The 25,986-nt window shown below is 44.2% G+C and overlaps 1 protein-coding gene across 3 annotated transcripts in view; it reads left to right on the plus strand.

The window, feature by feature from the left end:
- Window positions 1-25,986, plus strand: part of RCBTB1 (RCC1 and BTB domain containing protein 1) — a 156,960-nt gene that overhangs the window by 42,756 nt on the left and 88,218 nt on the right. For all 3 annotated transcript variants that reach the window (XM_030200461.1, XM_030200460.1, XM_030200462.1), the window contains exon 3: window positions 16,221-16,371. In XM_030200461.1, coding sequence (XP_030056321.1) covers window positions 16,221-16,371 — 151 coding nt within the window. The remainder of the gene's footprint in view (window positions 1-16,220; window positions 16,372-25,986) is intronic.

Genomic DNA, 25,986 nt, shown 5'->3' on the forward strand with positions numbered 1-25,986 from the left:
CTCAATATGAGCGTTACTCGACATATCTTCCGAGTGTGAGGCACTCCCTCAGTGGATCTCTTTGCCTCTCAGCTGAACCAAATTCCCTCAGTTCTGCTCCAGACTTCATGCTCACGACAAACTAGTGTCAGATGCCTTCCTCCTGCATTGGGGTACAGGTCTGCTGTATGCTTGTCCTCCCATTCCTTTTATGGGGAAGATGTTGCTGAAACTCAAGCAAGACTATGATCTTAATTGCGCCTTGGCAAGTCTGGTTCCCTCTTCTGGAGTTATTTTCCGAAGAACTGTGGAGATTGGAGTGTTTTCCAACCCTCATAACGCAGAACGAGGGATTTCTTCTACATACCAACCTTCAGTCTCTGGCCCTCAAGGCCTGGATGTTGAGAGCCTAGAATTTGCTTCTCTTGGTCTGACAGAGGGTGTCTCCCAGGTCTTGCTGGCTTCCAGGAAAGATTCCACTAAGAGGTGTTATTCTTTCAAATGGAGGATGTTTGCTGTCTGGTGTGAGGGCGAGGCCCTAGATCCTGTGTACTGTCTTACACAGTCTCTGCTTGAATACCTTCTGCACCTCTGAGTCTGGTCTCAAGACCTGCTCCGTAACGGGTTCACCTCAGTGCAATTAGTGCTTATCATCAACATGTAGAAGGTAAGCCCATCTCAGGACAACCTCTAGTTGTTTGCTTCATGAGAGGTTTGCTTTTATCAAAGCCCCCTATCAAACCTCCGCCTGTGTCATGGGACCTCAATGTCATTCTCACCCGGTTGATGAGAGCTCCTTTCGAGCCTCTGGATTCCTGCCATCTGAAGTACTTGACCTGAAAGGTCATCTTCTTGGTGGCTGTTACTTCAGTTCGTAGGGTCAGTGAGCTCCAAGCTCTAGTAGTGGATGTACCTTATACTAAGTTTCATCACAACAGAGTAGTCCTCTGCATGCACCTTAAGTTCCTACCAAATGTTGTGTTGGAGTTCCATCGGAACCAGTTGACTGTCTTGCCAACATTCTTTCCCTGACCTCATGCCCATCCTGGTGAGAATACCTTGGACTGCAAGCGAGCATTGACCTACTACATGGAGCAGACAAGGCCCCACAGACAGTCCGTCCAACTTTTTGATCCCAACAGGATGGGGGTCACCATCAGGGAAATGCACAATCTCTAATTGGCTGGCAGATTGCATTTCTTTAACTTACATCCAGGCTGGGCTGACCCTGGAGGGTCATGTCAATGCTCACAATGTCAGAGTCATGGCTGCATTGGTAGCCCACTTGCAGTCAACCTCCATTAAAGAAATTTGCAAGGCTTCGACGTGGTCTTCAGTCCACACATTCACATCTCATTACTGCCTTGAGCAGGATACCTGATGCGATAATTGTTGCAGACAGTGTTGCAGAATCAGGGGTCTAGAATCCAACTCCACCCCCCTCCCCCCAAGGCCCATTTTATTTTGTTCCAGGCTGCACTCTCAATCAGTTATATATAGTTTCAGGTTGATCTAAGTTGTGTCCTCTCCGTTGCGAGGCCCAGTGTTTTCCGTGAGCCTGGATGCTAGGGTTAAACCACTTGTGAGAATTAATAGCCTGCTTGTCCTCGGAGAAAGTGAAGATACTTACACGTAGCAGGTATTCTCCGAGGACAGCAAGCCTTATATTCTCACAAACCCTCCCACTTCCCTTAGGAGTTGTCTCCTATTTTTATTTTTCTTGCTGTAGTATTTAACTGCGGTAAACGTGCCCTCTCGGCGGGCGGGTAAGGCCACCAGCGCATGTGTGGTGGAGTGTGTCTCGTGCTCCACAAAGCTGTTAAAGCTTGTTATAAAGTTCCGACCGGGCAATGTGGTGCCATATTATCCACTTGTGAGAATACAAGGCCTGGTGTCCTTGGAGAATACCTCCTATAGGTAAGTATCTTCACTTTTTTATGCTGCTTGTCCTAGAAATAAGCAGTGGATTTTCCCCACATCCATTTTAATAATGACATAAGGACTTTTCTTTTAGGAAATTAGCCAAACCTTTTTAAAACCCTGCTAAGCTAGCTGCTTTTACCACATTCTCTGGCAATGAATTCCAGAGTTTATTTACACATTCAGTGAAGAAATATTTTCTCTGGTTTGTTTTAAATTAACTACTTAGTAGCCTCATTTTGTAACCCCAAGTCCTAGTATTTTTGGAAAGATTAAACAAGCGATTTACCTCTCTCCATTCCACTCCACTCAGTATTTTATAGACCTCCTTCATATCTCCCCTCAGCCGTCTCTTCTCCAAGCTGAAGAGCCCTAGCTACTTTAGCTTTTCCTCATAGGGAAGTCGTCCCACCCCCTTTTCTCATTTTCATCAACCTTCTCTGTACCTTTTCTAATTCCACAGCATCTTTTTTTAGAGTTGCTTGACCAAAATTGCACACAGTATTCAAGGTGCAGTTGCACCATGGAGTGATACAGAGGCATTATGACATTCTCATTTTTGTTTTCCATTCCTTTCCTAATAATTCCTAACATTCTATTTGCTTTCTTAGCCACCACTGCACACTGAGCAGAGGTTTCAATGTATCATCGATGACACTTCGCTCCTTGATTCCTAATGTACTTTTGCATCAAGTAGCTATAGTTTGGGTTCCTCTTTCCCACTACATCACTTTGCACTTGCTTACATTAAATGTCATTTGCAATTAGGAGTGGAGGAGTGGCCTAGTGGTTAGGGTGGTGGACTTTGGTCCTGGGGAACTGAGGAACTGAATTCGATTCCCACTTCAGGCACAGGCAGCTCCTTGTGACTCTGGGCAAGTCACTTAACCCTCCATTGCCCCATGTAAGCCACATTGAGCCTGCCATGAGTGGAAAAGCGCGGGGTACAAATGTAGCAAAAAAAAATTTTTGGATACCCAGTCTCCGTCTCATAAAGTTCTCTTGCAATTTTTCACAATCCTCTTGTGATTGAACAACTTTAAATAATTACATTTGCTGATGACAGGAAGTTATCATCTCTAGATCGTTTATAAATATGTTAAAAAGCAGCGGTCCCATCACAGACACCTGGGGAACACCACTATCTACTCTTTTCCATTGAGAATACTGACGATTTAACCCTACTTTCCGTTTTATTTTTAACCAGTTTTTAATCCACAATAGGACATTACCTTCTATCTCATTACTTTCTAATTTCCTCATGATGTACTTTTTCAAATGCCATTTGAAATTCCAGGTACACAATAACGACCAGCTTACCTTTATCCACATGTTTGTTCACCCCTTCAATGAAATGTGGTAGATCGATGAGGCAAGATTGCCCTTGACTAAATCTGTGTTGGCTTTTTCTCATTTTTTCTTATATGCTCTGTAATTTTATTCTTTCTAATAGTCTCTACCATTTTGCCTGGCACTGACGTCAGGCTCACCAGTCCTAGATGACCTCTGGAACCCTTTTTAAAAATTGGCCTTACTTTGGCCACCCTCCAATCTTCCGCTACCATGCTGGATTTTAAAGATAAATTACATTTAAGCCATAGAGGTCGTAGTTTACTCTTAAATGTAGAGTGAACCCCACGGGCTATTACTGAATAGATCTCCAGGTCTGGTGGGGGGGAGGGAGGGGGTAGAGGAGGGGTTTGGGGGAGGGTGGGGGGAGGATAAGTACATCCTGATGGGAGTAAATAAAAATGCTGTAATAAAAAAACTCAAAAATGATGCATGTTCATTAACAAATGGTTGTATAGTTTGATCGAGGTTGATGAATGTTTATGTAGTGTCTTGTATGACAATGTTTCTATTGCTGCAATATCAATAAAAAACGTTTAAACATAAAGATAAATTACATATTACTAACGATAGATCCTCAAATTAATTTTTCAGTGGCGACTTTCCCTGTAATTAAGGAGATTTTCCTTAGTAAGCATCTCCAGAGAACCTGAGACAATGCAGGACAATGCAGGAGCTGGATTTCCAGGCCAAGGCAGGTTCAGGCAGTGTGTCGGGCATGCACCTGCCTGACACATGGCCAGGGATGCCCTCGGGGAAGCGCTGCTCAGTGTAGAAGAACCAGCAGCTCAGTACAGCTGCCAGCAATGGGCTGCGGAGAGGGGGAGGACTCAAAAGGCTATTGTCAGCTGCCCTTTAGGGGCGGTTGCTCTTTGAAGAGGACCTAGGGAAGCTGGTGAAGGATATAGGGGAAGCACAGCTTCTCTGGTTCCCTGAGCTGCGACAGAAAGGCTCTTGGTGTTCCTTTGCTTCCAATGGGTGTTATAGAGAGTCTGGATGATTTCGGCATGTCCACCACTCTACATCTGGGGGGGGGGGGGGGGGGGGGGGGGGGTGGCCAGGGCAGGTCCTTTAAGCAAGGTTCCTTTTGAGGCCCCAAACGAGCCAGTTTCGCTGGCTCTATCGGTGGAGTCATGACCCCCTCCCTCGTTCTGCCCAAAGAGGGTGCTCCAGCCTCTCCTCAGTGTTGGTAGGAGGCAGGCTGTGTCTCTTCTGGGACGAGTGGGCTCACATCACCTTTGGTCAGTGGATCCTGTAGGTGATTGGCAGGGGGTATTCTCTGGAATTCATCCATCCGGTGTATGATGACTTCATGACCGACTCCCATCTCATCTTGGACCACAGAGGGGTCAACACTTGTTTCATGGTCCCGCACATTTAGATGGAGGCATTGTGCTCAGTCACAGTATCGGTGCAGCCGGTGGAGTTCCTGATTTCCCTGGACCTTACGGAGGCTTATCTACATATCCCCACTGTGTACCTTCACAAGAGATATCTGCGCTTCTTTGCACTAGGCAAGCATTTCCAGTTTCGGACCTCGACCTTTAGCCTGGCTACGGCTCCATGCACTTTTTCCAAGGTGATGGTGGTGGTGACAGCACATCTTCGGCACCAGGGGCTTCGGCAGATTCAGCAGCGGAGGCCAGTCAGCCACCGATCAGGTCATCTCACTCCTGGAGTCCCTAGGCTGGGTCGTGAATCATCCCAAGAGTCACCTGTTTCTGTCTGGTTCTGGAGTACCTGAGAGTTCGCTTAGGGGAATGGTGTTTCTCCTGGAGGAGTGGGCAGAGAAGCTGAGAGCAGAAATACAGGTAGTGTGAGTTCCTGTGGCTTGCGTACTAGGATAATTGCAGCTCTATGGCATCTACTCTAGAAGTGGTGCCTTGGGTAGGGAGGGGCTCATATGCATCCGCTGCAGTGGGCCCTTTTGTTCCGGTTGGCTCCAGCCTCTCAGGACTCTTCTGCTGCCTCTCACGTCCAAAGCCAGATTCAGTCTGGTTTGTGGGACAGTCTGGTGAACCTTTTGAGGGGGGTCCCTCTGGAACCTCCTCAATGGGTGCTACTCACCACGGATGTGAACCTCCTCAGCTGGGGAGCTTACTGCCTGGGGCAAGTGGCACAGGACACCTGGTCTAGCCAGGAGGTATCCTTGTCCTTCAACCCCCTGGAGATCTGTATGGTCCAGTTGGCTCTTCTGGAGTTTCAACCACTCCTGGAAAGGAAAGTGGTCAGAGTGATGACAGACAAACATGATAGCAGTGGCAAACATCAATGGGGCACGGTGGGATCTGGAATCAGGTGGTGGCCCTGGAGGCGCATCTGCAGGCTCTTTCAGTGGTACATATTGCGGGCAAGGACATTGTGCAAGTGGACTTTCTCAGTTGTTCTCTTCTGGATCTGGGAGAGTGGGAGCTGGAGCAGCAGGCCTTTGAGCTCATAGTGGGGGCCTCTTCTCGAGTGGAAGGACTCAGTTTCTCAGGGGTAGATGCCCTGGTTCAGTCTTGGCCGGTTGTGGAGCTTCTGTGTGTTTCCTCTGTTGGGCTAAGTGTTGTGCAGGATTGCAAATCATCCTTTGGTCTTGCTGGTGGTGGCTGATTGACCCTGCAGATCTTGGTACGCGGAATCAGTGCCTGGTGGTAGGTAACCCTCTTCCTCTGCCCAGGGGTCTTGGGGATTCCTTCATCAGGGGCCAGTGATCCCTTCTGGCTTATGGTGTGGCCACTGAAAGGCAGCATTTAGAGAGGTGTGGGTTTTCCCCTGCAGTGATTTCTACTCTGCTGTGGGCCAGGAAGATCTCCACATCCCTATCCTATGTCTGGGTCTGGCAGATTTTTGAATCTTGGTACAGGGAGTAGTCCCTATCCCCCTGGAGGGCTCAGGTTCCTGATATCTTGGGGTTCCTGGAGCATGGGCTCACATTGAATTCCATGAGGGTCCACATGGCTGCACTTGTTTTTAGGCTCCTTGTACGCCTTCCCAAATTAACATGTACCAGCCATCCACAATTTGGGAGGATGAAAGAAACCAAGGCTACGTGCATATGAGAGAGTATATTTTTTATTTGCTTATCAAGTACAGATACAATTAATAGTTTCTCATGAGAGATCAGTACAGTTACCTAAAGAGATGTTCACTGTCTGCATCTCTGAAATACTGTTCTGATTCAGCTGCTTATATCATTTGTTTCAGACAATTATTTACATGACTTTTTTCTGCAAATTATCCTTCTCACAGATTATTATCTGGGTCCCAGCATCTGGTTCCCTTAAGCAACTAGACAACATTCTTCTGTTGTTTATACTAGTTTCTTTCCCAAGCCTGCCTTTCCCGTAAGGGTATCATAATAGATCATAAATACCAGAGATCATGCAGGCTCATCAATCTCTGATAGACTCCAAAGTCACACAGGCTTATCAATCTCTGGCCTTTTAACCCATTCCATAGTGCATAACTGTGCTCATAATTCTACACACTTTCCAGCTTTTGGAGAAAGGTGAGAGGCACCTCTCTGGCTCTGCACAGGGGGGTGGCACACTTGCGCCCTCCACTTTGTCCTTCCTTTCCTTCGTGGGACCTCAGTTTAGTTTTTTTTTTTTTTTGGGGGGGGGGGGTAGTGTCAGGGGCTCTGTTTGAGCCCTTGCGCTTATTTTCCATCAGGGACCTCACGCTCAAGATGGTGTTTCTGGTGGTGATCACTTCTGATCAGAGGGTTTTGGAACTTTAGGTCCTATCATGCCAGGACCCATATCTGTCCTTTGTGGAGGATTCGGTGTCCTTATGTATGGTCCCATCCTTTTCTGCCGAAGGTGGTTTCTCCATTCCATGTGAATCAAGAGGTTTGTTTGCCTGTCTTTATGGCGGGGGAGACTCCATAAACTGGATATCCAGAGGGTGCTTCTCTGGTACCTGAAGCAGACGAATGAGTTTCATCTCTCTGATCACCTCTTTGTTCTCTTTCACGGCCCTCGGAAGGGCCAAGCGGACTCTAAGGCTTCTATTGCGAGGTGGATTAAGCCGGCTATTGTCTGCCTATATTGGCTTGGGTCGTCTGGTGCCTTGGACTGAAGGCACCACTCAAACAGGGCTTAGGCAGCATCCTGAGCAGAGGCCTGGGCTGTTTTGCCTGAGGAGATTTGCAGGTTGGCGATGTGGTCCTTGCTACATTCCTTTGCGAAGCACTACAGATTAGGATGTGCTGGCCAGAGCCTGTTCAGACTTTGGAAGAGCCTTCATTTGGGGGGGCCTTGTCTTCTTCCATCCAATAGATCTGCTTTGGTATGTTCCATTTGCTCAGAACAGTGGAGCTAACGCTAAGAAAGGAAACTCTTACCTGATAATTTTCTTTTTTTTTTAAGTAATTTTTGGTTATGCTCGTCTTTTTTCTTATTAGAAGTAAATGAAAAGGATTGGATTATGATCAAGTGCCACTCTGTGGTGGTTTTTCTTGCTTACTTGTTGCAGCTGCAGTGGTTGAAGGGACTGGATGCGTTATCAAAAAGAGGCCTTCTGCTGCTTAGGCAGATGCAAACTACATTGTTCAGAGAGCACCACATATTATAGCTGGTGATGTCACTGGCTGAATTAAGTTTTCTCTACCTCTATCTGCTGGTGGTAAGAGATAATGCCCATTCATTCAGAAAGTGTTGCTGACTAAAGAAAAGAAAATTATCAGGTAAGATGTAATTTCTCATTTTACATTTACAATTCTTAAATGCCTAAAAATAGAAGCTTTTGTAGTTGTGTTGTAGAAATATAATAGAGGTCCTGCAGGCATCTTGCAAAAAGAACCTTTTATCTGAGAATGGCAAATAACCTGAGGACACCCAGTTGAACTAATGGGAAATTTGAAGGTTAGACCTGATGGCCTCTGGCCCACGTTTAACCTAAAACTACTATATAAGTGTGACAATGTGAGAAACCTTTTTCTTTTGTCTCCTGGGGCCTGATCATTTATGCTTCTTGGCAACCAGGATTCTTTGAACAATTGCCTATTGTGACAGTAAGACAGTTGAATCAGGGTGGGGAGCTGGTGGGTCGTATACCACTCTGTTCTGTGGTGCATGTACATGTATGGACGTTTGGGCATGTTATCTCCAGTCATTTACTCTCTGGTCAGGTAGAGTCCCTCATATCTCCTACATACACTGCTGAATGCAAAGCATTGAAGAACTTGAGGCCATTAAGATTATCTGTCTTAAATTGGGACTACTCTGGTAAATCTCACACACAGATAGTGTTATCATTGAATTATTTTAGTGTGTGTATGATAATTGTAACCACTTTGTCTAGTGACAGAAGGTGGCATACTAGAGGGGAAAATGAGTTGTCTACAGCTTTGTGTATAGAAAATATACAAATGTTTATTGCCCAACTTGCATCCATAATGACATGGGCTGCTGTGGGTGAGTCATCCCCTCTTTACCCATTCTCTAGTTTATATATCATAGTTGCAGCCCCTGTAGGTAAGGGAGATGGGTGTACTGCAGGTTAACTCTGGTCCTCTCACACCCATCCTAGGAGTACAGGAGCTGTGTGTCTACTCTGAAATGGGATCCCCTCATCCTTGAATAGGCAGACATGAGCTTAAATGTAAAGTGTGAAAATTTACCGGTGTGGGAATAAATCTAAGAACCATTGTTTAGCAGGCAGAAAAGGGAGCCACATCCACCCAGCGACCAGGAACAAAGAAAAACATGGTAAATTACAAAACTAGAGAGAGGGTGCAGTGTGTGAAATGCACACAGCATAGAGCTACCCTGATGTTTTACTGTCAAACTGCTTCTGAAAATCTTTGTGATGCTCCCCTACAGATCTCTAGGATATGCACTCTTTTTTTTTTTTTTTTTTTTTTTTTCCCCCCCTGAAATTATAGCTAACATGTTGCAGTAGGTTCTAAGTCGTGAGCTGCTTCCAGGGATAAGTGAAAGGGGATAGGACTTTATATACCACATTTCTGTGGTTACAGTCAAAGTGGTTTACATATTATATACAGGTATTTATTTTGTATCTGGGGCAATGGAGGTTTAAGTGACTTGCCCAGAGTCACAAGGAGCTGCAGAGGGAATTGAGGGAAATTGTAGTGAATTGGCTTAAATGTAAAAATAATAATTTTAGAGTTTTTTTAAAATATAAATTTTATGCAACGTGGTGCCAGATGTACCGAGTGATCTCATGTTTTAAGCTGTGTTTGTTGGGGGTGGGGGGGGGGAGGCAGAATTGCTCAACACATATGATCCATAGTGACATTGTTGACTTCTACTAGGTGACTATCAGTACCAGACAGATACTTTCTTTTTAAATGTAAATACTTTTGAATGTTCATTAAAACATGGTAAGTATAGGGAAACAATCTTATCTTTCGAATACAAGAAACCACAAACACCTTACAACTGCTTTTTATCATTCTAGGATACAGACAGCAGAACTCATTCTTAGCCTAAGGATTAGTCCATACTTGTGGGTTACCAGCTGCCACTCTGCTCTCTTTATTTCCAGGAGGCAGCAGAACCTCGCTGGGCAGCTCTGTCTCAGGTTCCTGTGACGGGCTCCTGTTTCCTTTCTGAGGTTTCAGTTGAGCTTCTGGGGCAAAGGCTTTTGTGTATAAACCTGGTGGTTACAGGTCCTGCCCCCCATCCCACCTCTCCCCTCCCCTCCACGGCCTCTCCTGTCTCTTAAAAATAAATAAAACTGTCTGAGCCAACAGTTTCTCCTTTTAGAGACTTTATTTGGGGAATATTCTCTGCCAAGAAATTTTACTTCAGTGTTTTGTGCCTGGGAACCAGAAATCACTTATTTTTTCACTGTGGTGAGTTATTCAGATTTTACTTATGGTTGCAGAGTTGCTTAAATGCTGTTTCCAGTGTGGGAGCCAGCGAACAGCATCATGGCAGTGCACCATGTGTGTTAGGTCCTCTGAAAGTGCCTGTTTAAGTGTTTCCATATTCTTATGTAGCTTTTATTTAGAGAGCTCGTCCATTCAGTTTTTTGACAGAAGGCAGTTACTTAAAAAACAATAAAAAAAAAAACAACCTGAAAGTTTCCCTCTCTTCATTTGTGGAATTTTCATTTTTGTTACCAGAACTCTATATTGGCAGTGCAGGTATTTCTTCTTTCAGTATCTTTTCAAAGGAGTGTAGTATAGAGCTGTTGGCACCATGTTTCTGTAAGAAGTTTAACATCCTTGAGTTTTTTTGTTCCTCAGGCTAGTGTGCTGTTTCCATGTCTCCATGGAAGAGTGGGAACCTCAGTGCTGCCATGGTGGGATTTTCTTCAGGTGCAGTGTTACAGTGCTGTGAGAGGCAGAATAGTTTATTCTAGAAGGTGGCTGGCTTCACAGGTCACAGGTTCAAAGCTGGTTTGTGCATAATATTAGAAGTTGTGGAACTCAGCGGTATTTCAAATGTATTTTACTTCACTCTCCCATATTGCTTACCTTGACCAGCAGTTGTTTGCATGGCTGGGACAGCTAACACTATGCTACAATGCTAAAGGTTAGCTGTGTTTAGTTTTCCATATCAGCTCTACTGTTTGGTGTTATACACTGATACTGGTCAAAACTATTGCATACCAGTTCCAGCCTCCACTGTATGCTGTAGTGTCTCTAAATTCTTCTATTGCATTTTTGCACCTTTTAATTGTATTGGACAGCTAGCGATATTACAGAAGTGGAGGAGTAGCCTAGTGGTTTAGAGCATCAGTCTTGACATCCAGAGGTACCCAGTTCAGATCCCGCTGCTGCTTCTTGTGATCTTGGGCAAGTCACTTAACCCTCCATTGCCTCGGGTACAAAATTAGATTGTGAGCCCTCCAGGTACAGGGAAATACCCAGTGTACCTGAATGTAACTTACCTTGAGCTACTATTGAAAAAGTGTGAGCAAAATCTAAATAAATAAGAACTACTTCAATGTAGATGAATAGCCTAATGGTTAAAACAGCCAGCACAGAGATCCAGAGGTTGCTGGTTCGTCCCCCGCTGCAGCTTGTCACCAGTAGTGCACAATGGTACAAACCAGCCATATTCTGCTACACCATCTAGCTCTGGCTCTCAGCCGCACTAGTTAGCTTCAATTCACAGCCACACCAGCCAGTTCTTGACACTCGGCTAGAAGATGGCTCTGGATTAGGATTGGAGAACTGATGTGGCTTCTAAATCACATTTAGCAAGCTACCTTTTAGAGGTAAACTTCTGTTTGGAGAAGAACTAGGGAATTCCAAGTGTCAGAAATTCAATTCAAATCAGGTGTTATATACCGCTAAAATCCCCTTTCCATGATTCAGTACAGCTTACATCAATTAGTTTACATTAGTACAGCGCAAGAGAATACAAACCTATAGGTGGTTGGATGATGCAGAAACATAAGAAAAAACAGTCCTTTACGCCGTGAGTTGGTAAGATATAGTGATGGTAATCATGTATCAGTCTTTGGGAATAAAAAAGTTTTTAAGTTGCACTATACTTACACATTGATCTCATAAACATGTCTGCCATTTCTTCACTTTTGTGTTTATTTATTTTTTTTTTAATCCAAAGTGTATTTCACCTTTGCACACTGTATCCGATTGCCAGAGGACAAGCTAAAAGACTATTTTAAATCCTCTTAGTTTTTATGAGGCCAAGTACTACAGACCAGGCAAATCTAACTTTAAAAAAAAAACATTTTCAAAGCTTTATTGAAAAAAAGATGCAAGTGCTACAAAGACTAGATCAATATAACAGTAATAAAGACAACAACCAACAACTGTTCCAGCTACCATCATGCAAACCCCACCCCCCTCCCAGGAGTGCATCACAAACAGTTGATTGAGCTCTCGGAGTTGGTGGATCTCCATGTTTCATAAACAGGCAAAAGTAAAAAAAAAAACCCAAAAAACAGCTATACGTCCATGCCTCATTGCAGCATAGACATAGATGGCATCGATTGTTGTTTCCAGGATTGGGACAATGCCAATTTTCCAGTAGTAAACACCTGTGTTGCCAGCTTGTGGTGCTCCACTGTAACCTCCAGAGGCTTAAGATGTAAGAGGCAATAATCTGCCTGTTCCAATATAGAGGTCCAATAAACCTGACCCTTTGGGCAAGTCCAGAATATATGGTAAATATGCCCTGACTTATAGTTTCTCCACCACTGATAAGATGCTTGAGGGTACATCTTGAGGAGCCGTTCAGGGGTACAAGACTAGCGGTAAAAATTTTTTTAAACCATTTTCAACAAGATTACTAGCTAGAGAAACTTCAAAGAGGTATTTAAAGCCCTTCTTCCAAAAGTCTGAGGCAGAGGTATGATTGTCAGCTTTCTACTTGGTGATATATTTTTGCAACGGCAAATCTAACTATCAGTGTTCCCAATTTCTACAAAGACAAGGTACCTTTCATGCTGACAGAACTTGGTTTCAAACTCCAGGTCTACCAATGCTTCCCACGCCTCCCAACGATGGGTTTTTGGTTCACTCCGGGTTTCATCATAGCAGTACGCCTCTCCGGGATCCATGAAGAGTGGACTAAAATTACCTCAGACCAATGTGTCTTGGAAATAATAAAGTAGGGTTACAAAGTGGAGTTCTCCCATTCCATTGCAGTTTTTTTTCCTTGGAATCTCTATGTAAAGCTCCAGCTAGATGTCAGGTAGTTCAAGACACCTTGCAGATGCTTCTTCATTTAGGCACAGTAGAGCCTGTCCCCAGGTGCAATTTGGGAATAGGAAGTTATTCCATTTACTTTGTGGTTCCAAATAAAGGGGGGATTTCTTCCACCTGAGTTTGAACTTCAAAAGAGTCAGCAGAGTGTTTAAAGTGGAGTGGAGGAGTGGCCTAGTGGTTAGGGTGGTGGACTTTGGTCCTGGGGAACTGAGGAACTGAGTTCGATTCCCGGCACAGGCAGCTCCTTGTGACTCTGGGCAAGTCACTTAACCCTCCATTGCCCCATGTAAGCCGCATTGAGCCTGCCATGAGTGGGAAAGCGCAGGGTACAAATGTAACAAAAATAAACAAAAATAAAATAAAGGTTCAGCATTTCACAATGGGACATTACAGTCTGTAATAGTTTCAGTCTAGCAGGGAGAGTTTCTACCTTCCCTGGATCTCATGGAAGTGTTCTTTCATATTCCCATTTGCAATCCTTGAAGAACATAATCAGTTTATGGCCATGCTATTCAGCCTTTCCACATCACAAAGGACATTTTTCCAAGGTCATGGTGGTACTGGCAGCCTTCCTTCACAAGAGCAGAATTCAGGTTCATCCATCCCTCGATGATTAGCTGATTTGCGACTCATTCTATCAAGAGTCTGCAAGTTTCATCCAAGGTAGCTGCTCTTCAGTCCATAGGCTTGGTAGTCAACTTCACCAAGAGTCAGTTGTTTCCAACACAAATCTTGGAGTATCTGGGAATGATGTTCAATACAGGCTTAGGGAAGACATTTCTTCCTGTGGTTCATCAGCAAAAGATTCACACCCAAGTCAAGATGTACTTTTCCCTTCCATCCATGCCCCAGGGTGTGGGACTAGGTTCATGTTTTGGGCACAATGGCCTCTACATTGGACGTTCTTCCATTGGCCAGGTTCCACATTGGTCTACTTCAGTAGTCCCTTCTCAGCTGCTCTTCTCCATCTCTCTTGGACCCTCCAAGCCAAACTTGGCCTTAACTGGTGGATTCAGTGCAGCCTTCCTCTGTCAATTCAGAATTGGTTTGTAGTCACAACAGATGCCAGCTTATTGTGCTGCAGAGCTCTTTGCTTCAGTCAGTCCAAGACCAATGGTTTCTAGTTGAAACCTCTCGGTACATCAATTGTCTAGAGCTCGAAATCATTCGAAAAGCCTTGTCTTATTTATTTATTTGGATTTCGATTTTGCTCACACCAGTAGTAGCTCAAGGTGAGTAACATTCAGGTACACTGGGTATTTCTCTGTCCCAGGAGGGCTCACAATCTAAGTTTGTACCTGAGGCAATGGAGGGTTAAGTGACTTGCCCAAGATCACAAGGAGCAGCAGTGTGATTTGAACTGGTCACCTCTGGATGTCAATACCAGTGCTCTAACCACTAGGCCACTCCTTTTTTTTTTTTTTTGCTTATCTTTGAGGAAGCCAGTGAAGATTCTCTCAGACAACATGGCAGCCTATGTTATCAGGCAGTGGGGAAGCCAAGAGTGTCCATCTAGCCCCAGAAGCAGAGAGTCTCTTTTTTGCTGGGCTGAGGTCCACATTCCTCTAATTTCAGTAGTTCCTATTGCAGGAACTCCGAATACACAAGTGGATTTTCTCAGCAACCTTTTTCTGGATCTGGTGAAATGTCACTTTCTGACAAAAGCATTCTGTTTGATTACATCATGCTGGAGAGTCCCAGGGATAGATCTAATGGCATCCAGGAGGAATGCTCAAGTCAGCAGATTCTTCAGCCATTAGAAGGACCCCAATGTGGAGGGTCTGGATGCTGTTCTACAGCAGTGGCAAATGGACCACCTATGTTTTTTTTCCTCCATGGCCAGTGTTAAACAGAAAACTTCTTCGCATTGCTCGTCATACAGTTAAAACGATCCTTGTAGCTCTGGATTGGCCAAGATATATGCAAAGTCTTCCTTGGCATTGCATTCAGATATTGTGCGTTGTTTGAGGGGTGTCAGTTACCTTAGGCCTCCATATAGACAGGTCTGTCCTGAATGGAACCTTAATGTCGTTCTTAAGGGCCTTTCAAAAAAAAAAAAAACCAAACCAACAACCCTTTTTGAACCCCTATATAAATCTACTGTTAAGGATCTTACTTTGAAAATGTTTTTCTTCGTAGGTATGGATCTCAGAGCTTCAAGCCTTATCTTCTAGAGATTCCTTTGTGTTTTACTGAAGCTGGGGTGTCTATTCATATGGTCCCTTCCTTTTTACAAGAGAATGACATGGGGACAAAGTTTGTCCCTGTCTCCGCACCGTCCCTATGAGCTATATACCCGTCTCCATGATAATGGTAACCGTGTCATTCTGTGCTTTTTACCTAAGTTGTTTTCTGCTTTTCATGTTAATCAAACTCTCAAACTGTATTTACACTCATTTTCTGAAGAGGATTGTGGATACAAATTTTTCCCCTTGCGTCTCCTTGATGTTAAGAATTCTTTTATACTATTCAGAAGTCACTAATGCTTTTGGGCGCTCAGTTCATCTTTTAATTTTTCTCTTGGGATCCAAAAAGGGTTTGTGCACTTCTAAAGTGACTGTAGCTCTTTGGTTAAAGTACACTATCTCTTCAGCCTATTTGTTAGCAGGGAAAAGAACTCTTTCATCTTAAAGCTCATTCTACAAGGGTGCAGTCCGCTTCCATTGCAGAAGCCCATACTCTTCCTATAGATGACATTTGTAGAGCCGCCACATAGTCTACATTTCATGCATTCTTTAAGTATTACCTTCTAGATAGTGTAGCTAGGGCAGACGTTTTCTTTGGAGCTTCTGTTGTTGTACAAGGATTATTGTGTTCTCTCCCAACTTGAGAGCTGCATTTATACATCCCACAAGTATGGACTAATCCTTTGGAGACACTAAGAAAGGAAAAATTAGTTCTTACCTGATAATTTTCTTTCCCTTAGTACCAAAGGATTAGTCCAGATCCCACCTTTCTCTTCTCCTTCTGTTTTGTTGGGTTATTTGTTGATTTTCTTGTTTCTTAGGCACAAGGTTAGTGTTGCTTGTTCTTCAAAGTTTATTAAAATTTATAAAAATTTGTTAGAGGCAGGAATTTAACTGCTTACTGCTTTGCTATCTGAGTACTGAATGCAACCTACTGCACAGCAGACAGCAGCCTTAAAATTCTGATTTTTCTCTCTATCTTCACCTGCTGGTACATGGGCACAAGACACAAATATGAACTAATCCTTTGGGACTAAAGGAAAAAAAAACTATCAGGTAAGAACTAATTTTTCCATTTTCCATGCTGGAGATGGATTGTATGTCCTGCTGGCCTAAATCTACTAAGTGGCATTCTGTTTTTGTTCCAGGTATTTGTATTTGGACTCAATAGTAACAATTGTTTGGGAACTGGGGATAACCAGAGCACCATCATACCCAAAAAGCTAGAAGCCCTGTGTGGAAAGAAGATTAGACGTTTAAGTTATGGAACTGGCCCCCATGTGCTCCTCTGCACTGAAGGTATGGGAAGAAGTTTGTTCTAATGCTGCTGCTAGACATACACAGCACTAACAGATACACATATGAGACAACTGATGCCCTGTGGAGATCACAATCTAATCAAGACACAGAACAAATAGGTTTCAGGAAATGTATGTATTGTAGTAAACCTAGTAAAATCAATAATGCTGTGAGCAGGGTGGGCTAGATTTTAAGATTTACAAACAGGGCTTTGTTTAATGGTAGCCATAGTTTTGGCTGTGACTGAGGGTGCTGGAGTAAACTAGAACATGCTTGCTTATGTTGGGCCTGCTAAAGAGCCACAGAGAAGATGAAAAAGGCCAGGTTTTATGCTAAACTTCAGCACGGGCCAGGGTTGAGAGACTGTGTAGAAAATATTTTGATGCAGGTTGAGAATTGTGCGTCTTGGAAAATGGAGAGTAAATTTTCATTTTTTTTTTTTTTTGATTTATAGAAGTTTTTATTGCATAATGGTGATACAGAACAATAAGCGAACTTATTTTTCAAGTCAACTTAACACATATTCCTACAAGTATCAAATTTTTCACTGTGTAAACAGAAAAGAAAGTCCTGCAGCCATTATATTTGGATTGTATTGACACTTCAAAAATTTTTAATTTTTTAAATTAAGTATCCATCCCCCTAACCCAACCCAACCCCCCCTCGTACCCCTATCCCACCCTCCCCCATCCCTCCTCTCTCTTCAATCAAATACCCTCCATCAAGCACATGCACTCAAAAAGGATTTCCAAACTTTTTCCCACTTAGGCAAAGAATGATGCTTAACAGCTGTCAACCTCTCCATATCGCAGATATATCTTAATTTCGTAATCCAGGACTGCAGCGAGGGAACCCGCTCCCCCTTCCACTGCTGTGCCAAGTTTATGCGAGCAGCATGCAAGGATCCCCTCACTAGAGCCCATTGACCAGCCGTAAGACCATCCGGCCTCCGACCCAGAATGAATATCGCAGGATGCCACTGCACAGCTCTTCCCGTCCAGGTTTGAAGTCTTGACTGCACACTTTTCCAGTAGGCCTGCGCCTTTGGACAGGTCCACCAAATGTGTCCCATAGTACCCACTCCACCACACTTTCTCCAACAGTCTTTCGAGACATGTGCGTACATGTGGTGTAGTCTCTGCGGAGTGAGATACCATCTGTAGAATACCTTGATAGCACTTTCCTTTACCGCTACCGCCCGGGAGGATTTCAAAATCGTTCTCTCTAGCCTGATCCAGTCCTGCTCCGGCATGGTAAAACTAAGTTCTTGTTCCCACCTCTGTCTGTGCAGTGTATATGGCCTAATGTGTGTCCCGTAGAATTCATACAGGTAAGTGATCATACCCCGCGTGGTCCTCGTCTGTACACACACCTCTTCCAGGGGGTGTGTTTCTCTTTTCATACACTCTACATAATTAGGACCCTGTAAAAAGTGTTGTATTTGTATGTATGCATATCTGTCTTCCGGCCCAAGTCCATAGTCTTCTACCAATCTATCAAATGGTATCATATCAGTTCCTACATGCAATTGCCCACACAAGTCTAGCCCCAATGTAGCCCACCTTCGAAATGTAGTACTCCCCATTCCAGGTCTGAACCTCGGGTTGTCCACTATGGGTGTCAACCCAGACACTGGGGGCTGGCGCTTCCTAAACATGCAATCCCAATAATGGAATGTGGCTTCAACAGATGGTGGAAATTTATCCACCTGCCCTCTGTGGTTACCTGGTAACCACATTAGATGCCCTAATGCTCGAGACCCGGTTAATGTTTGTTCTATATTCACCCATATTTTATGTTCTTCCTTCCGGAACCATTCCACTGCTGCTCTCGACTGGGCTGCACAGTAGTACCCTAATAGATTGGGAACCCCCAGACCCCCATCCCTCTTACTTTTATATAAGAAAGCCCTAGGTAAGCGTGGTCTTTTATTATTCCAGATGAATCGGACTAGACTGTCCTGGAGCCCGGACAAAAATTGTCTCGGTAATCTAAGTGGGAGTACCTGAAACAAATATAACAACCTAGGTAAGACATTCATTTTAAGTGCTGCTATCCGCCCCATCCAAGACAATCCCATTGGCATCCAGCGTTCCAAATCCCGCCTTACTGCTTTCTGGAGAGCCGGATAATTAACTGCAAATACCTCGGACAGGTCATGCGGAATTTGCACCCCCAAATATCTTATTGCTCGCTCCTCCCATTTGAAAGCAAAGGATTTTTTCAACATCTCTAATAGATCCCTCGGGACTCCCACCGCCAGGCCAACCGACTTACTGGCATTAAGTTTATATCCAGACACTCTTGTATACCTCTCTATTTCTCTCATGACATTTGGAAAGGATATCAACGGTTTGGTCAATGACAAAAGCACATCATCCGCAAATAACGCAATTTTGTGTTCCTGTCCTCCCACCCTGACCCCCCCTATGTCCACATTCTCCCGTATAGCCGCTGCCAGTGGCTCAATCGCCAATGCAAACAAAAGAGGAGACAACGGGCAGCCCTGACGTGTACCTCGCCCCAGCTGAAATGCCTCTGAATGCCCACCATTAACCCTCACACACGCCCGTGGGGCTGTGTAGAGCGCTCGGACCCAAGATCTATAGAGCTGTCCAATCCCCACTCTTTGGAGGACTTTGTCCAGGTAGCCCCAATGTACCCGGTCAAAAGCCTTTTCTGCATCTAGGCCTAACAGCACCATCGGACAAGCTTTCTTTTGTACCTGATACACTAAGTCCAACGTTCTTCGTATATTGTCCCCTGCCTGTCTATTGGCCACAAATCCAACTTGGTCTGGATGGATCAGGCATGGGAGCACCCCGCCCAGTCGGTTCGCTAGCACCTTTGCCAAAATTTTTACGTCTGTATTAAGTATTGATATTGGTCTATATGCCGCACATTCCGTTTTATCTTTGTCCGGTTTTGGTATGATTGCTACCCACGCCTCCATCATGGTCTTAGGGAGCTGGGCACCTGCTCTCACTGAGTTAATAACTAGCGTAAGATATGGGGCCAATATCCCTCCAAATGTTTTAAAGAATTCGTTGGTAAATCCGTCAAGGCCAGGCACCTTCCCTGTTGGCAAGGATTTGATAACCTGGGCCACCTCAGCCACCTGAATCAGGGCTTCCAGAACCCTCTTTTGTTGTTCTGTCAACACTGTCAGATCCTTGTCATTTAAGTAGTCATCTATGTCCCCTGTCTGTACAGCAGCATCCTCCGCATATAGAGATTCATAATATTTTGCAAATCTTTCCCTAATCTGTGCTGAAGTGTGCAGCATGTTTCCCTTGTCATCCTTCACTCTCAGAATGTGTCTATCTGCTCTCATCTTCCTCAATTTGTGAGCCAAAAGTCTCCCTGGTTTATTTGTGGATTCATAATATACCTGTTTCAAGCGTGACTGCACAAATTTCAGGCTTTCTTCGTGCAGGCCCGCTATCTCCAATCTCACTGCTTGGAGCCTCCGATAGTCAGACACAGAGCCAGTTGCCCTATATCTAACCTCCAAGGCCCCAAGTTTCTCCATGCATTGAGCCAGCCGTTCTTTGTGTATTCTGTTCCTCTGACCCGCCCTCTTTATAAAGTACCCTCTGGCCACCGCCTTAAAGGCGTCCCATACTATATCCAATGTCGGTCCTGAGTCCATGTTAAGCTCAAAGTACTCTTGTAACACCTCTGTACATTTAGCCACAGTGGCCGGGTCCTGCAATAAGCAATTGTTGAGGGTCCATCTTTTATCCCTCGTTTCTTCTCTCAGAGAAGGGAGGACAGCCCACACCGGAGCATGGTCCGAAATAGTAATGTGACCTATATGTGATTCACCTCCCCCCTCCGAGAGAGTCTTATCAACAAATATGTAATCTAATCTAGAGTAGGAAAGGTGCACCTGGGAATAATAAGTATAATCCCTCCCCCTAGAGTGTCCAAGTCTCCACACATCGTATAGCCCCATCTCATCTACAAGATTCTTCAGGGATCGAGAAATTTTCATATCATTTGGAGCCGGAGGAGCCGACCGGTCCAACCCAGGTTGCATGGTAGCATTAAAATCTCCAGCCATCAGCAGCTTCCCTCTAACAAAGGCCTGCAACTCTCTATGGAGCCGCACGAAGAAGCGCTCCTGTCTCTCATTAGGGGCATAAACATTGACCAGCGTATATTCCTCCCGCTCCAAAAGAACATGCAAAAATAAATATCTTCCCTCCCCATCCCTTTTCACATGCAAAATCTGAGCCTGTACATCTCTATGGAGCAGGATTGCCACCCCTCTTTTTTTTGCTCCCTTCACATCTGAGGCAAAATACATATTTGAATATTGTTTAAAAAAAAGGTGCTTCTCATGTGATTTTAGGAAGTGGGTTTCTTGTAGAAATACAACCTGTGGATGCATTAGACGTATTTCCCTCCCCAAGGCATGTCTTTTATACGGAGAATTTAGGCCTTTGACATTGTAAGTAAGCAACTTAAAGTCAGCCATCTACATTTTCCATTTCACATCCTCCTTTTGATGAAGGGTTTAGGTTATCTTTATATTTCCCCCCCTCCTGCCCCTCCCTCTCCCTCCCCCCCCCCCATTCTTCTCCCCGAACATAGACTCTAACTCCCCATCCCATCTGCCCTCCGTCTCCTTCCATCCCAATCCCTCCCTCCCTCCCTCATCTACCCACCAACCAGTGCTTTTCAGCACTACCTGGGCGCCCAGAGAAAGATAACCCCACCAGCCAAACTTAAGGTGAAAATAAGATTTCCACCAACTTCCACTCAATCCACCCCGCCCCCCTCCCCCCACTGCATTTTCTGTAAAGCCACTTCAATTATTCACCCCATATCTATATTAACCTGGAACATGTTTTTAATTTCCCCTCTTAACTTACTCCGGTCTGACCAGAAATACATATATAACAAGGTATTCACCCAAGTCAGTTTATAGTCATTCATGTCTGATACACTTTCCTCTTTCCTGCTTTTTCCACATGTTTCCATCTCTGCAACCGGCTCTTTGTAGAGGGTGCTATACCCACAGGTGGTGTTTCCATCGGAGCCAATCCCGCCTCGTGTAAAAGTTTCCACGCCGCTTCCATTTTTCTGCAGCGAATACTCTCTCCTTGTAGCTCAAAGCAGAGAGCAAATGGGAAACCCCATCTATATGCAATTTTTTCTTTCATCAGGATTTCGATTACCGGTTTCATGGTTCTTCTCTGATTCAGAGTAAATATGGATAAATCCTGATAAATTGATATAGGTGCCCCGTTGAACTCCAATGTAGATGTCTGACGGGCTTTCTGCCAAATCTGCTCTTTGCTGACATACGAGGTGAATCTGACCACTATGTCTCTTGGCCTGTTGTCTCTGTTTTTTGCCAGAGCTCTGTGGGCTCTATCAATACCCATTCCTTCAGCGTCAAAGCTTTCTCCCATCAGCTGCTCACACAGGGTTTTCACCACTCTATGTACGTCCTCCGTACCTGCACTCTCTGGCACGCCTCGAAATCTTAAATTTTGTCTGCGCCCGCGGTTTTCAAGGTCGTCCATCTGAAACCGCATCTCCTCTGTCTGCTCGTCCATCTTATTTAGCCTCCTCTCCACTTCAACGTTCTTTTCTTCCTGTTCGTCTATTTTTTCCTCCAGCGTCTCAACCCTGCCTCCCAGCTCCCTCAGCTCTACACTCAGGGCGTCCACATGTTCCAAAATTTCCTCTTTGGAAGCCCGAATTTCTGCCCGAATTGCTTCAAGGCATTTTGTCAGTTCATCAGGCAGGGCTGGTATCGGAGCAGCATCGCTAGCGTCGCCGCGGGTACAGGGTCCTTCCGACTCGCCCATTTGCGAGCCTCGTGGTTTTGGAGAAGCTGGTTGGGACAGGCCTCGCGTCACCTGTCTCGTAGATAGTCGCTCATTCTCCCGCGGGGGAGCAATATTTTTCTTGCTCATGGCTTTGGGAACTTTTCACCCTCGTGCTAATGCCTTTCCAGCAAATCAAAGTGGTTTACCGCGCGTTTTCTGCAGTTTAATCAGCGGGGGATCGCGGAGCGAGAGGATCAAGCGTCCATTCGGCTACGTGACGTCACTTCCTCTCGTAAATTTTCATTTTTAAAGTTTCTCTGTAAATGTTTGTTTCCAGTTTTGCTCAGTTTGAAGCATACTGATGCGGTGCTATTTAACATATTTATAAATGATCTGAAAAGTGGAATGATGAGTGAGGTGATTTAAATTTGCAGGTAACACACAACTATTGAAAGTTGTCAAAATTTGGTAAAAAAATTGCAGGAAGACCTTAGGAAACTGGGCATCCAAATGGCAGATTAAATTTGATATGGACAAATGCAAAATTGATGCACATTAGAAAGAATAATCCAAATCCTAGTTACCTGATGCTAGAGTCCACCTTAGGAGTCAGCACTCCAAGAAAAAGATCTAGGTATCATTAAGAACATAAGAGTAGCCATACTGGGTCAGACCTATTGTCCATCTAGCCCAGTATCCTGTTTTCCAAACAGTGGCCAAGCAAGGTCACAAGTATCTGGCAGAAACCCAATCAGCAGCAACATTCCATGCTACCAATCCCGGGGCAAGCAGTTGCTTCCCCATGTCTGTCTCAATAGCAGACTATGGACTTTTCCTCCAGGAATTTGTCGAACCTTTTTTTAAACCCAAGATATTCAAGACCAGGCCCCATCGTATTGGCAGTGGAGGAATAGACTACATGCCTTGATGCTGTTAGAACAACAATACGCCCGTGTCACATTTAAGCGGAAGAAACTGTTCTTGCTAGTTTGGGATAAATATATTCAATCTCTGTCTCATTGAGCTCGTAGCTTAAACAGGTTTGCTTGAAGGGACATGTGGGGGCAAGAGGAGCTGGGAGAAGATAGAAAGGAGGAGGGCTTCACCAAGGGAATCAGGTATGAGATACAAATGACTGGACCTCGGAGACCAACGGAGTCGGGAAAGGGGGGGAGAAGGGGTAAGGGGATTGCAGAAGAAAGGGGAGGGGGAGAGGAATGCTAATGGGGGAAGGAGGGGGGGGATAAAAGGGTTTTGTAGATGATAACGTAAAGTGTTGGTTACAATAAAACCATTTACAACCAAGAAAGGGGGGGGGGTGTGGTTACAGGGTTGGGGAGGAGGGAGGGGGTAACAGTTCAAAAATTTCTTGATGATGTAACCACTATTGGGTTGGCACTCAGATGGTTTTGTTAACAAGGTTGTTGTTTCGTTTTACTTGTTGTAAACTGAATGTGGTGACTGTTCACTCTGCTGAATCATCAATAAAAAAATTGTTGAAACATAAACCCAGATATTCAAACTGCTGTTACCACATCCTCCTGCAAAGAGTTCCAGAGCTTAACTATTCATTGAGTGAAGAAATATTTCTTCCTAATTGTTTTAAAAGTATTTCCCTGTAACTTCCTCGAGTATCCCCTAGTCTTTGTACTTTTGTAACGAGTAAAAATTGATTTACTTCTACTACTCCTACGCCACTCAGAATTTTGTACACATCAATCATATCCCCCCCTCATCCGTCTCTTTTCCAAATTGAAGAGCCCTAACCTCTTTAGCCTTTCCTCATACGAGAGGAATTCCATTCCCTTTATCATTTTGGTCGCTCTTCTTTGAGCCTTTTCTAATTCCACTGTATCTTTCTTGAGATATGGTGACCAAAACTGAACGCAGTACTCAAGGTGCGGTTGCACCATGGAGCAATACAAAGGCATTATAGTATTTTCTGTCTTATTCACCATCCCTTTCCTAATAATTCCTAGCATCCTGTTTACTTTTTTGGCTGCCGCCGCACACTGATCAGAAGATTTCAGCATATTATCTACAATGACACCTAGATCTTTTTCTTGCGTGCTGACCCCCAAGGTGGACCCTAGCATCGGGTAACTATGATTCGGATTATTCTTTCCAATGTGCATCACCTTGCATTAGTCCACATTAAATTTCATCTTCCATTTGGATGCCCAGTCTTCCAGTTTCCTAAGGCCTTCCTGCAATATTTCACAGTCCGCTCATGTTTTAACAACCTTTGAATAGTTTCGTATCATCTGCAAATTTAATCACCTCACTTGTAGTCCCGATTTCCATATCATTTATAAATATGTTAAATAGCACCGGTCCCAATACAGATCCCTGCAGCACTCCACTGTTCATCCTCCTCCATTGAGAGAAATGACCATTTAACCCTACCCTCTGTTTTCTATCCAATAACCAATTCATAATCCACATCAGAACCTTGCCTCCTATCCCATGACTCTTTAATTTTCTTAGGAGTCTCTCATGAGGAACTTTATTGAAAGCTTTCTGAAAATCTAGATACACTACATCAACTGGCTCACCTTTATCCACATGTTTGTTCATACCTTCAAAGAAATGAATCAAATTGATGAAGCAAGACTTCCCTTGGCTGAACCCATGCTGACTCTGTCCCATTAAACCATGTTTATCTATGTGTTCTATAATTTTATTCTTTATAATAGTTTCCACTATTGGATGTATGCCAGCCGGTCCAGGTGAGTTACTACTCTTTAATTTGTCAGTTTGGCTCCGTACATCTTCCAGGTTCACCAAGATTTCTTTCAGTTCCTCTGTATCATAACCCTTGAAACCATTTCCGGTACAGGCAGATCTCTTATCTTCTTCCATAAAGACGGAAGCAAAGAATTTATTCAGTTTCTCCACTATGGCCTTGTCCTTGCTGAGCGCCCGTTTTGCTCCTTCATGAACTAACGTTTCCACAGATTCCCTTGCAGGTTAGCCTGTGTGGCAAGTTTCTCTTCATATTTGTTACATTTGTATCCCACATCTCTTTTAGCCTTCTTTATTAATGCTTTGCATCTGACTTGCCAACGCTTATATTGCTTCTTATTTTCTTCATTTGGATCCTTTTTCCATTCTTCGAAGGACAATCTTTTGGTTGTGATAGGCTCTTTTACTTCACCTTTTAACCATGCTGCCTGTCGTTTTCACTCCTTTCCACCTTTGCAAATGTGTGGAATGCATCTGGACTGGGCTTCCAAAATGATATTTTTGAATAACACCAATGCCTGATTTAGTGTCCTAACTTTAGCAGCCGATCATGTTGAAATCTTCTGCCCATTGTGCAGTAGCGGCCAAAAATGCATACATGGTGCTTGAAATTATTAAAGGTATGCAAAATAAGACCAAGAATATTATAATGGCTCCATGGAGCGATCTCACCTTCAGTATTGCATTCAGTTCTGGTTGCCGTATCTCAAAAAAGTTATAGCAGAATTAGAAAAGGTTCAAAGAAGAGTGACAAACATGATAAAGGGGATGGAACTCTTCCCATATGAGGAAAGACTAAAGAGGTTAAGGGTTAAGACTCTTCAGCTTGGAAAAGAGACGGCTGAGGGGGGATATGATTGAGGTCTATAAAATCCTGAGTTGTGTAGAACGGATAAAAGTGAATCGATTTTTCTCTCTTTCAAAAAGTACAAAGACCAGGGATGGACATGGGGGAAGCCACTGCTTACCCTCAGGATTGGTAGAATGGAATGTTGCTACTAATTGGTTTCTGCCAGGTACTTGTGACCTAGATTGGTGACTGTTGGAAGCAGGATACTGAGCTAGATGGACCATTGGTCTGACT

The sequence above is a fragment of the Microcaecilia unicolor genome, chromosome 4 (genome assembly GCF_901765095.1).
Source record: "Microcaecilia unicolor chromosome 4, aMicUni1.1, whole genome shotgun sequence".
NCBI lineage: Eukaryota > Metazoa > Chordata > Amphibia > Gymnophiona > Siphonopidae > Microcaecilia > Microcaecilia unicolor.